This window comes from Pseudophryne corroboree, chromosome 9 (assembly GCF_028390025.1).
Source record: "Pseudophryne corroboree isolate aPseCor3 chromosome 9, aPseCor3.hap2, whole genome shotgun sequence".
NCBI classification, from domain to species: domain Eukaryota; kingdom Metazoa; phylum Chordata; class Amphibia; order Anura; family Myobatrachidae; genus Pseudophryne; species Pseudophryne corroboree.
Genome location: NC_086452.1, coordinates 235385126 through 235398510, shown reverse-complemented (window position 1 = coordinate 235398510; position 13385 = coordinate 235385126). Strand labels below are relative to the sequence as shown.

General features: G+C 42.3%; 1 protein-coding gene across 1 annotated transcript in view; it reads left to right on the top strand.

The window, feature by feature from the left end:
* Window positions 1-114: 114 nt before the first annotated feature.
* Window positions 115-13385, top strand: part of LOC134958791 (complement factor H-like) — a 258602-nt gene continuing 245331 nt past the window's right edge. The window contains exon 1 of the mRNA XM_063941517.1: window positions 115-253. Coding sequence (XP_063797587.1) covers window positions 199-253 — 55 coding nt within the window. The 5' untranslated portion in view covers window positions 115-198. The remainder of the gene's footprint in view (window positions 254-13385) is intronic.

Here is a 13385-nt window from a genome sequence, read left to right as displayed (position 1 = left end):
TGTGTTTGTCCAATAAAGGGGGGGGGCAGCAGGGCTGCAGTTGAAACAAAATCCCTCCCATTGTTGCATTCCAGTAAGGGGAGTTAATTCAGAGATTAAAAACAATTCCAGCCTGTGGTCTGTGACACTTTGGCATAGACGGAGGCAGAGGAAGCAGCCAGCATACAGGAACTAATGCACCATTGGTGGTTTTGAAAAATGTATTTTTTGGAACATCTCTTTCTCCTTACAGCTGCTTTATACTACACTGCTGGTAAGATCTGCAGAAATGTGTCATTTTGTAGTTAGTAACTAATATTTGTTTTACTGAGAAATCTTTTTTTTTTAATAGCTAATTGCTTTGGGTCAGTAACTATTTACTAGAGTGTGTTTAAGTTTTTAGATGTTCTCTGTTGTTGTTGTTGTTATTTCTTATAAATACAGGTTTGGAAGAATATCTAGGTAGAGGTTTTTTTGTCATGTACAGGCCATCTATTAATTATGTGTTGATAGTTTGAGCCAACAATCAAATAAAGATTTGCAAGACCTGCAAATCTTATGGCCTGTTCACACTTATAACACAATATTATCGATGGTCGATATTTTCTTCAACGATTTTTGCCTACACACTGGACAATATGGATGGCCAATTTGGATGATATGAGAGTACATACATCTATGTCATCCAAATTGACTTGCATAAACGAGGATAGATCAATGATGAACGAGCACGGGGCAGCGCATCGTTCATCGTTGATGCATACACACTGACTAATATGAACGATTTATCGTTAGTTTTTGAACAATATCATTCATATCGATCATCGTTATCACCAAGTGTGTAGGGCCCTTAAGAGTGGGGTAGTCTTGTATTAGGTAAGGGGTTTGCTGTGCTCCACATGTTTAAGACTCAAAAATGTGGTGGAGGTGTTTTTCTGCACAAGAATAAAAAAAGAATAAAGAATAACCTTTCTTTGGGAAAATCTTAAATCATATGATGATGTGAAAAAAAATGTTATTATTAAAACATAACATTTTTTTTTTACATTTTTAATATAGAGCAGTAAATAAAATATGGTTACAACAAGAGGTAACTAAAATAAAGTAATATAATTACACTGTATCTAATATATAAACCAGTCAGATAATTATTATATTGTGCCAAAAAGAGCTAGTCCTATGTTTTGTGTATTTTAAGGACAAATCTTTCTAAATACACATCATAAATAATGTACCAAGAAATGGACAGTATTAGACAGAATAGTGACACATTATCAATCATTCCAAGTCTTTAAAATATAATAACACACATTTCCTACAAATACTATAGTAATAGAATGACACCCATGTTAATAAGCAGTGAAGTTAGTAGACTCTCCTTTTTCCTCAGGGTGCTGGGAATCAAAAATTGGAAAACACCTGGATCAGAAGAAAATGTTTTTTTTATTTTCAATACCCTGATTGCAATATGCATAAAATTCCAAATATCATCAGCATAAAAAAACATAGGTATTTTGCACAAACCTCAAATACAGAGATATAAATAATGGAAATTCTCCCACATTAACTAAAACAAATTAAGGAATGAATGTATCCTATAAGAGATCATTAGTAAAATTACCCATAGTTAAATAACCTTCAAGTCTGGTTCCTGGCTTGTAGCAGCAGTGTTTATAATACTGTAGTATGGTGTTTGTACAATAGCACTGCAGTATTGTTACAGTAGCAAATAGTTACTATGGGGCGTATTAATTACTAAGCACCATATACTGTACCTCCAATATTTTAGTAACCAATTCGTTGAATATTGCCATGTTGAATACAAATTCAGGATTGTTCTGTTGCTGGGACAGTTGCTCCATAAAGCAGCTGTCCCCATGATCCCTAGCACTGCCAGTTATGCCGCTAATCAGTAGCAGTGTAACGTTACACTTACAGGTGTAACCCAGCATAGTTAGTGCGCATGCATTACCCAAGTTCATGCATGAGCATGGAGAGTGCCGTTATCAGTGGAGGAAGAAACAGGACTCTGGAAACCAATGCCATCTGATGGTGTAGGTTCCAGCAATCAAACTCTGACAACTTTCACTTTTTAAAACTTACTAATTGACAGATCTGTGATATTGCCTTCATTACCTGTGTAATCATGAATGAGCATTGTCACTTACATTAAGGGAGGATGATTCTGCCTTTATGTAATGTCATAGAGCAGGGGTGGCCAACCAGTCAGAGGCAAAGAGCCAGAAAAGATCTGTAGTCAAGGGCAAGAGCCAGTATCATGTGCAAAAATGGGGTGTGGCCAAGTTTTCACAAAGCCACACCCCATTTTGTGCGCACACCTTTCAGTATGACGTTTGTAGGAGTATGACCTTGTGTCATAACTCCGTTTTTAGTCATGTTGTACAGTGCCAAATACATATAATGCCCCAGTACAGTGCCACATATATATAAAAATGCCAAAAAATGGGTGCCTCCACACTGCCAGAAACATATGTCCCCACAGTGCCAGATACACATATGTCCCCACAGTGCCAGATACATATATGCCCTCCGTGCAAGATACATATGTCCCCACAGTACCAGATACATATATGCCCCACAGTGCCAGATACATATATGCCCCACAGTACCAGATACACATATGCCCCACAGTGCTAAGTACACAGATGCCCCCAGTGCCAGATACGCATATACCCGACAGTGCCAAATACATATATACCTCACAGTGCCAGATACATATATGCTCACAGTGCCAGATACACATGTCCCCACAGTGCCAGATATGCCCTCAGTGCCAGATATACTTGTCCCCACAGTGCCAGCTATGCCTCCAGTGCCAGATATGCCCCCAGTGCCAGATATACATGTCCGCACAGTGCCAGATATATATCTCCCCACAGTGCCAGCTATGCCCCTAGTGCCAGATATATATGTCCCCAAAGTGCCAGCTATGCCCCCAATGCCAGTTTCCCCACAGTGCCAGATATACATGTCCCCACACAGTGCCAGCTCTGCCCCCAGTGCCAGATATACATGTCCCCCCAGTGCCAGATATACATTTCCCCCCAGTGCCAGATATACTTGTCCTCACACAGTGCCAGCTCTGCCCCAGTGCCAGATATACATGTCCCCCCAGTGCCAGATATACATTTCCCCCCAGTGCCAGATATACTTGTCCCCACAGTGCCAGCTCTGCCCCCAGTGCCAGATATACATGTCCCCCCCAGTGCCAGATATACAAGTCCCCCTAGTGCCAGATATACATGTCCCCCCAGTGCCAGATATACATGTCCTCCCAGTGCCAGATATACATGTCCCCCCAGTGCCAGATATACATATCCCCCCAGTGCCAGATATACATGTCCCCCCAGTGCCAGATATACATGTCCCCCCAGTGCCAGATATACATGACCCCCAGTGCCAGATATACATTTCCCCCAGTGCCAGATATATATTTCCCCCCAGTGCCAGATATACTTGTCCCCACAGTGCCAGCTCTGCCCCCAGTGCCAGATATACATGACCCCCCCTTCCCCGTGCTGCTCACCGCGCTACTGATGTCTGTGAGGGGAGGAGAGCGCAGCATGCGTCTCTCCTGCCCCTCACTCTCTGGCGGCGGTGTCTCTCTTCAATTAGGTGCCGGTCTGTGAGCCAATCAAAGCCTTAGCTGCCGGTCCACGAGTTCTGATTGGCTCACGGACCGGCGCTGAATTGAAGCGTGACACCGGAGGCAGCTGTATGTGCCGGGCAGCGGTGGCCAGGAGCCAGCCGAGCCGCATGCGGCGGATGAAAGAGCTCGAGAGCTGCGGGTTGGCCACTGCTGTCATAGAGGATTTTCTTCAGGTCACAAGACCTGCACCTTGTTATGGCTAGTTCCTAATCAACACAGTTTTATAGTATTATTAGAGACCTATTTAGTAACATAGTAACATAGTATCTGAGGTTGAAAAAAGACAATTTGTCCATTGAGTTAACCTATTTGTGGTCTCCTATGCAGTATTATTTTTGGACTAAATTTTGTCTGATGCTGATGTCAGCCGTTATGTTTTATTCCTCTTTTTTAACTATAGTGTGTGACTACGCACCATAACTCTGTATATCCTTATCCATTAGGAATTTATCTAACCCATTCTTAATGTTATTGACTGAGTCCGCCATTACTACTCCCTTAGGCAGGAATTCCAAACATGTATTGTCCTAACTGTGTAAAAACCTTTTCGCCGCTTTGTGCGGAATCTCCTCTAACTTAAGCAAGTGTCCATGTGTCCTCTGTGCTGATCTTACCAAAAACAGGTCCCACGCAAGCTCTGTGTGTTGTCCCCTTACATATTTGTAGATATTGATCATGTCCCCTCTTAGTCTCCTCTTTTCCAGTGTAAACTTGCTTAGCCTTTCAAGCCTCATATTCCAGTGTCTCCATGCCCTTAATTAGTTTGGTCGCCCGCCTCTGAACCTTTTCTAGCTCCAGGATATCCTTTTTGTAGTATGGTGCCCAAAAAAGTACACAGTATTCAAGATGTGACCTCACTAGTGATTTATATAATGGGAGTATAACACTCTCATCCCTTGCATCAATTCCCTGTTTTTTCCATGTTAATATCTTATTAGCCTTCTTTGCTGCAAATCTACTTTGGGTACTGCTGCTTAGTTTGCTGTCTATGTGAACACCTAAGTCTTTTTCCAGTACAGAATCCCCTAATATTATGCCATTTAGTATGTAGGTGATATTTTTGTTCTTGCTACCACAGTTCATTACCTTACACTTGTCTGTATTGAGGCTCATTCTCGTATTACTCCAAATACAGTATACTGTACATCGGACTGTTTTCCCTGATTATGTTGCATAATAAGTTACCTACAGTATTTGAATATGTTTCTCAAAAAGTTTGGGTAGAACTAGAAATGAAAAAGAAACTGCTGTTGAAATGAATGAAGAGACACACCATAAATTTAGCTTGCATAGTAGAGATGTGCGGCGGGCAGTTTTCGTGTTTTGTGTTTTGGTTTTGGATCTGGATCCTCACTCATGTTTTGGATCTGGATCGGTTTTGCCAAAACCACCCTTTCGGGTTTTGGTTTTGGATCTGGATGATTTTTTAAATAAACACAAAAACAGCTAAAATCAGAGAATTTGGGGGTAATTTTGATCCTACGGTATTATTAACCTCAATAACATTAATTTCCACTCATTTCCAGTCTATTCTGAACACCTCACATCTCACAGTATTGTTTTTAGGCCACAAGGTTGCACTGAGGTAGCTGAATGTATAAGGTAAGTGACCCAAGTGGGCGGCACATACACCTGGGCCATCTAGGAGTGCCACTGCAGTGTCAGACAGGATGGCAGTTTTAAAAACTAAACCCCAAAGAGCACATAATGCAAAGAAAAAAAAGAGGTGCAAGATGGAATTGTCCTTAGGCCCTCCCACCCACCCTTATGTTGTATAAACAGGACATGCACACGTTAACCAACCAATCATTTCAGCGACAGGGTCTGCCACAGGACTGTGGCTGAAATGATTTGTTTGAGCCCCCACAAAAAAAGGAGCAATTAATCTCCCCACCAAAAAAGAAGCAATTCATCTCTACTTGCACAAAAGGGCTCTACAGAGGCAAGATGTCATCCTCATCCTCCGATTCCTCACCCCTTTCAGTGTGTACATCCTCCTCCTCACAGAGTATTAATTTGTTCACACTGGAATCCACCATCACAGGTCCCTGTGTACTTTCTGGAGCCAGTTGCTGGTAAAGGTCTTCCAGGAGGAATTTATAATTCATTATGGTGAACATAATCTTCTCCACATTTTGTGGAAGTAACCTCCTACGACAATCGCTGACAAGGTGACTGGCTGCACTAAACACTCTTTCGGAGTATACACTGGAGGGTAGGCAACTTAGATAAAATAAAGTCAGTTTGTGCTCCAAATTGCCTCTTTTTCCTGCCAGTATACATATAGACTGTCTGACATGCCTACTTGGATGCTGTCACCCTTATAATCCTCCACCATTCTTTCAATGGTGACAGCATCATATGCAGTGACAGTAGACATGTCAGTAATCGTTGGCAGGTCCTTCAGTGCGGACCAGATGTCAGCACTTGCTCCTGCATCACCGACAGTGGGTGGGCTCCATCCACAAGTCCCACATTCTTAGTGGAATCGCTCCGTCTTAGCTCCTCCTTCAATTTCTCCAGCTGCTTCTGCAAATGCCTGATGAGGGGAATGACCTAACTCAAGCTGGCAGTGTCTGAACTGACTTCACGTGTGGCAAGTTTGAAGGGTTGGAGAACCTTGTACAAGATGGAAATCATTCTCCACTTCACTTGAGTCAGGTGCATTCCCCATCCTTTGCCTATATTAAAGGTGGATGTATAGGCTTGAATGGCCTTTTGCTGCTCCTCCATCCTCTGAAGCATATAGAGTGTTGCATTTTACCTCGTTACCACCTCTTGCTTCAGGTGATGGCAGGGCAGGTTCAGGAGTGTTTGCTGGTGCTCCTGTCTTAGGCACACGGTGGCTGAATGCCAAAAGTAGCCCGCAATTTTTCGGGCCACCGACAGCATTTCCTGCATGCCCCTGTTATTTTTCAAAAAATTCTGCACCACCAGATTAATTGTATGTGCAAAACATGGGACGTAGCTGGTATTTGCCCAGATATAATGCATGCACAATATTGGTGGCGTTGTCCGATATCACAAATCCCCAGGAGAGTCTAAGTGGGGTAAGCCATTGTGTGATGCTGTCCCTCAATTTCCATAAGAGGTTGTCAGCAGTGTGCCTCTTACGGAAACCAGTGATACACAGTGAAGCCTACCTAGGAACGAGCTGGCGTTTGTGAGATGCTGCTACTGGTGCCGCTGCTGTTGTTGCTGTGGTAGGCAATACATCTACCCAGTGGGCTGTCACAGTCATGTAGCACTTAGTTTGCCCTGCTCCACTTGTCCACATGACTGTGTTTAAGTGGACACTGGGTACAGCTGCATTTTTCAGGACACTGAGAACACTTTTCCTAATATACCTGTACAGTCCGGGAATCGCTTTCCTAGTGAAGTGGAATCTAGATGGGATTTTGTACCGGGTACACACTACCTTCATCCATTGCATAAATCCTACTGCACCAAAGGCAGATACCGGATGCATGTCTAACACCAACATAGCTGTCAAGGCCTCAGTTATCCACTTTGCAACAGGATGACAGCTGTCATATTTCATCTTCTTCGCAAAGGACTGTTGGACAGTCAATTGCTTAGTTGAAGTAGTACAAGCGATCTTCTGACTTCCCTTCTGGGATGACGATTGACTCCCAGCAGTAACAACAGCAGCAGCAGCAGTAGGCGTACCACTCAAGGATCCTCTGGAGGAATCCCGGTTAGGAGAGGACTCGTCAGTCATGCCAGTGACATGGCTGCAGGACTTCTGATGTTACTGACTGAGGAGGGAATTGACGTTGAGGTAGTCGGTGGTGTGACTTGCAGGAGAATGGGTATAAGAGGAAGAAGGGATTTAGGTGTCAGTGGACTGCTTATGCTCTTACCCAAAGTTTCTGAACTTGACAATGACTTCTGATGAATGCGCAGCAGGAGCCGTATAAGGAAGGATGTTCCTAGGTGGTTAAGGTCCTTATCCCTACTTATTACGGATTGACAAATGCAACACACGGCTTGACACCTGTTGTCCGGATTTGTGGAGAAATAATTCCACACTGAAGAGGTGGCTTTTTTGGTATTTTGCCCTGGCATGATAATGGGCTTATTCATCCCATGGACAACTGTCATCCCGGGTGCCTGATTTAAACAAACCACATCACCATCAGAATCTTCATCGTCAACTTCCTTCTCAACGCCAGCAACACCCATATCCTCATCCTGGTGTACTTCAACAGTGACATCTTCAATTTGAATATCAGAAACTGGACTGTGGGTGCTACTTCCAGCACTTGCAGAGGGCATGCAAATGGTGGAAAAAGCCACCTTTTCCCATCCAGTGTTGGGAAGGTCAGGCATCGCAACCGCCGACACACTTGGACGCTCCTTGGGGATTTGTGATACCATCTTAGAATGCACAGTTCTTTGCTGTGTTTTTGCCAGCTTTACTCTTATCATTTTTCTAGCGGATGAGGACTTCCATCGTCATGTGAAGCTGAACCACTATGACCATAGTGGTCATGAACATAGGTCAGGGCCTCAGCCGTTCCTTGCCACTCTGTGTCGTAAATGGCATATTGGCAAGTTTACGTTTCTCCTCAGAATATTTAAATTAATTTTTTGGGTCACTTTACTGAACTTTGTCTTTTTAGATTTTACATGTCCTCTATTATGACATTGGGCAACGGCCTTGGCAGACGACGTTGATGGCATTTCATCATCTATGTCATGACTAGTGGCAGCAGCTTTAGCACTAGAAGGAAGTGGTTCTTGATCATTCCCTATTTTATCTTCCAAATTTTTGTTCTCCATTATTTTTCTGGAGTGTAACACAATATGCGGCACAGTAGAGGGTACACCACATAGGGAAAACCCTTCAAAAATTATTTGCATTAAATATTAATAACCCCTTTATTTGGAGTAAATAATATATTGCATAGGACAGCACCACTGGACTTATACGGCTGTATCACTGAACTAATACGGCAGTACCAAATGGACTTATATGGCAGTACCACTGGACATACATGGCAGTATCACTGGACTTATACGGCAATACCACTGGACTTATATGGAAGTACCACTGGACTTATATGGCAGTACCACTGGACTTATACGGCAGTACCACTGGACTTATACTGCAGTACCAATGGACTGGACTAAAACGGCCATATCACTGGACTTATACGTCAGTGCCACTGGACTGGATTTATATGGCAGTATCATTGGACTTATATGGCAGTAACACTGGAAGTATACGGCAGTACCACTGGACTTATACGGCAGTACCAATGGAATTATACGGCAGTACCACTGGACTTATATTGTAGTACCACTGGACTGGACTTATATGGCTGTACCACTGGACTTATATGGCAGTGCCACTGGACTTATACGGCAGTACCACTGGAGTTATATGGCAGTACCGCTGGACTTATACAGCAGTACCACTGGACTGGATTTATACGGCAGTACCACTGTATTTATACGACAGTACCACTGGACATATACAGCAGTATCACTGGACTTATACGGCAGTATATCTGGACTTATATGGCAGTACCACTGGACATATACGGCAGCTTCACAGGACTTATATGGCAGTACCACTGGACTAATATGGCAATATCACTGGACTTATATGGCAATATCACTGGACTTATATGGCAGTACCACTGGACTTATACGGCAGTACCACTGGACTTATACGGCAGTACCACTGGAAATATATGGCAGATCCACTGGATTTATACGGCAGTACCACTGGACTTATACAGCAGTACAACTGGACTTAAATGGCAGCACCACTGGACTTATATGGCAGCACCACTGGACTGGATTTATACGGCAGTACCACTGGACTTTTTACGGCAGTATCACTGGACATATACGGCAGTATCACTGAACTTATACAGCAGTACCACTGGACTTATACGGCAGTATCACTGGACTTATACGGCAGTACCACTGGAAATATATGGCAGATCCACTGGATTTATACGGCAGTACCACTGGACTTATACAGCAGTACAACTGGACTTAAATGGCAGCACCACTGGACTTATATGGCAGCACCACTGGACTGGATTTATACGGCAGTACCACTGGACTTTTTACGGCAGTATCACTGGACATATACGGCAGTATCACTAAACTTATACAGCAGTACCACTGGACTTATACGGCAGTATCACTGGATTTATATGGCAGTACCACTGGACTGGACTTATACGGCAGTACCACTGTACTGGATTTATACGGCAGTACCACTGGACTTATACGGCAGTATCACTGGACTTATATGGCAATACCACTTGACTTATACGGCAGTACCACTGGACTGGATTTATACGTCCATACCACAGGATTTATATGGCAGTACCACTGGACTTATACGGCAGTACCACTGGACTTATACGGCAGTACCACTGGACTTATACGGCAGTATCACTGGACATATACGGCAGTATCACTGAACATATACAGCAGCACAGCGACACCACCACTGGACTGATGCAGGACAATACAGCATCACTGATATGGACTGAACTTATACAGCAGCACTGGACATATTGCAGCAGAGGACACCACCACTGTGACTGGGCTGATGCAGCGCAAGACACCACCACTGGACTGATGCAGCACAAAATATACAGTATAGTGGCAAATGCTCAATTCGATTAGTGATATCGTTCAGGTGCTTGAAAGGGAGAGGTATTTCTAAGCAAGGGACAAAAAGGCATTTTGTTTCCCCCATCACCCTGAATGATAACAGTAACCAGATTTAAATCCCACACAATATTAGAATTCAGAGATCTCGGTTACATATATATATATGTAAGAATAGGCCCCAAAGCCGCATCAAGGCGTCTCTATATATTTGGGGTCCTTAGCGCTATATCTAGTTGCAGGGTTTGGCACCCCAAAGCACCAGTGCACCAAATGCAGCACAACACAACACCACAGGACTGGACTTATACAGCAGCACTGGACATATGGCAGCAGAGGACACCACCACTGTGACTGGACTGATGCTGCACAAGACAGTACTGGAATGACCCTCATAGGACAGAGCAGGTCACCACACTACTTTCACTTTCCCACACAGACACCGAGGAGAGAAACACGTCCTCTCACTACACTCTCCAGGACTGGAGTGAAAATGGCGGTGACGCGCGGCTCCTTATATGGAATCCAAAACCTGGGAGAATCCGACAGCGGGATGATGACATTTTGCCTTGTACTGGTTTCTGAGTCTATCGGGATGTACCGAGCCGGGCTCGGATCCGGGCTCGGATCCGGGCTCAGGACGTGATGTTTGGTAGGGTACGGTTCTCAATTAACCGAACACTCTCATCTGTAATTATAAGCCGTAAAGCCTCTTCAGTCATGAAGGTTTTGGCAGATAAAGATGTCCTATTTATGAGTGCAGGTATTGTTGGAATATTTCTGGACATAAATGTTAGCGTATTATTGGATATTATACTAATCTATTACTGTGCATTACTAATAGCACTAAAATTTACTATAAAACTAATGGTGTTATTGTACTGGACATTACCACCTCAGACATTACTGTGAATTACTATTTGTAGAAGTCATTTAATATACGTTTTGTTTTGTGTTGCATTGAATCACTTTTTTCTTTTAACTTTCTAGAGAACTTCATTTTAGGCAGAGTAATGGCTGTCTTAATCCACCCAGTATAAGTGTTTCCATTTTATTCGTATGACATAAGAGTATTACAACAACATTATTATGGTGGTTATGTGTTGTTGTCTGAGTGTTTCATGTGTAACTTATTCATCATGCACCTGACCAACAACATGTTTTCAAATTTTATTAAACATTACGGTATATGAACATCTAACAAATCCAGGTGATGCATATTTAAGTATTGTTTAACTTTCATATAAATGATGTGGTCCAACATTGCCATCTTGTGGATATGCATATTTTAATATCTCAAATATACTGGTTACTTAGGCCCTTTACACACAGTGTGACAGTTGGTACAGTTGGGAAGTATGGTATTCAGGGCCGGATTAAGCCTTGGGGGTGCTGTATATAAGATTGTGAATACCCCCCAACATGACCCATTCTAGGAGGGACAAAATGCTATTTACATGGACTTCGCTCTTAATATATTATTGTAGTCACCTGTGTTGAACTATTTGATTAATAAGAAAGGTGTTCCAACACAGGTGATTGCAATAATAACTTAAGAAGGAAGTCCAGGTAGAGAGCATTTTATCTCTCCTGGAATGGGTCATGTTGGGATGTATGGATTGTGTATATTAAATTTAGCCCAAAGGTGTATATTAGATTTAAACCAATAGTTTAATAATGCCTGGGTACTGTTTATAGCTCCACCTAATTGAAAGACAACTAATTTATAAAATGTTCTTGTAGTGGAACAAAGACAACTTAAACAACCTTAAAATACACATAAAAAAATAAAATCTATACTTTATATTGTCACATTAAGAATAGCAGCAGCCTCTGTACTACTTACATACTGGGACAGAACTCAGGAGGATTCTGTGTTTGTGTGTGTGTGTCTCTTTATCTGTAGACCCTCATTAGATAACAAATTACACAGGACTCAGACACCGAGGTGTGGAGAGAGCTGTAAGTGACACAGGGATGTGTCACTTACAGTTCTCTCCACCATCCTATCTCTCCTCTGGTTGGGAAGCTCCATTGATAGTTTATGACATTTGATACTCCTGTGTCTCTTCCTGCACTGCATACTGTCCTGCTCGCATTCTGGCTGTCTGGTTCTGCTGCTGCATAAGAGGGAAAGCTAGTGATGTCAGTGTGCTCTGGCTGGGGGGGGGGGGGCTCTCTGACAAAGGGGGGCCTAGGGTACAGTATGCCCTGCATCCCCCCTTAATCTGGCTATGATGGTATTTACATTTGTGTACCTCTTTGATTTTATGTTAGTCTTTTCTTTCACATTGCTATTTGTGTCCGGTTGTATTTGGTTGGTTTCGGTTCAATAGATCAACAGTGTCAAGATAGCTAGTCAATAGGTTGACACCAAATGGTTGGCATACAGTAGGGCAACGTGGTCATTAGGATGACTTGTAAAAAGTTGACAAATGTAAAGGTCAACAGGTACAAAAGGTCGATACATGAAAAGGTCGACCTGGAAAATGATTGACACGAAACAGGTGGACACAACTTTTTTTATTTTTTATAAATATCGAGAAAAAGATTTTTTTCTGCACCAGAAAATACGTATATTACAGGAATTATTGATCCTTCAAGAATGTGTTTTTACTTATCCATCTAATGATAAATAAATTGGATCAAGTGCTACCCTCCAGTTAAGGAACAGACTAGAATACTTGGGAGAAAGAAAAGACTGGATTATTAGTGGATGCACACTTCTCCTGTACTTATTAAAATATAACTTTTATTTATTTCTTAAAATGAATCAGCAAACCACACATTATTAAATCCTGTAGGCTTCTATATGTATTTTAATGTATGTTTTCAATTAGCCCACTATAGGACTAAATAAAGTGAAGTATTAAAATTATGTGAAAAGAGTTATTGTGACGTGATACAAAAAATGTTTGTGACTAAAATACTTTTCAACTATATTAGCTGTGTCCTGTCATTATTCCTTCTTATTAATAAACCATGTTTACCATTAGCTATGAAATGTTTGTTTGCTTAATAAATACTTGGGAATATTATGCTCTCATGTGTGCTGTTATAATTGGAGTCCCATTAGATGGAAAACTATTTCAAG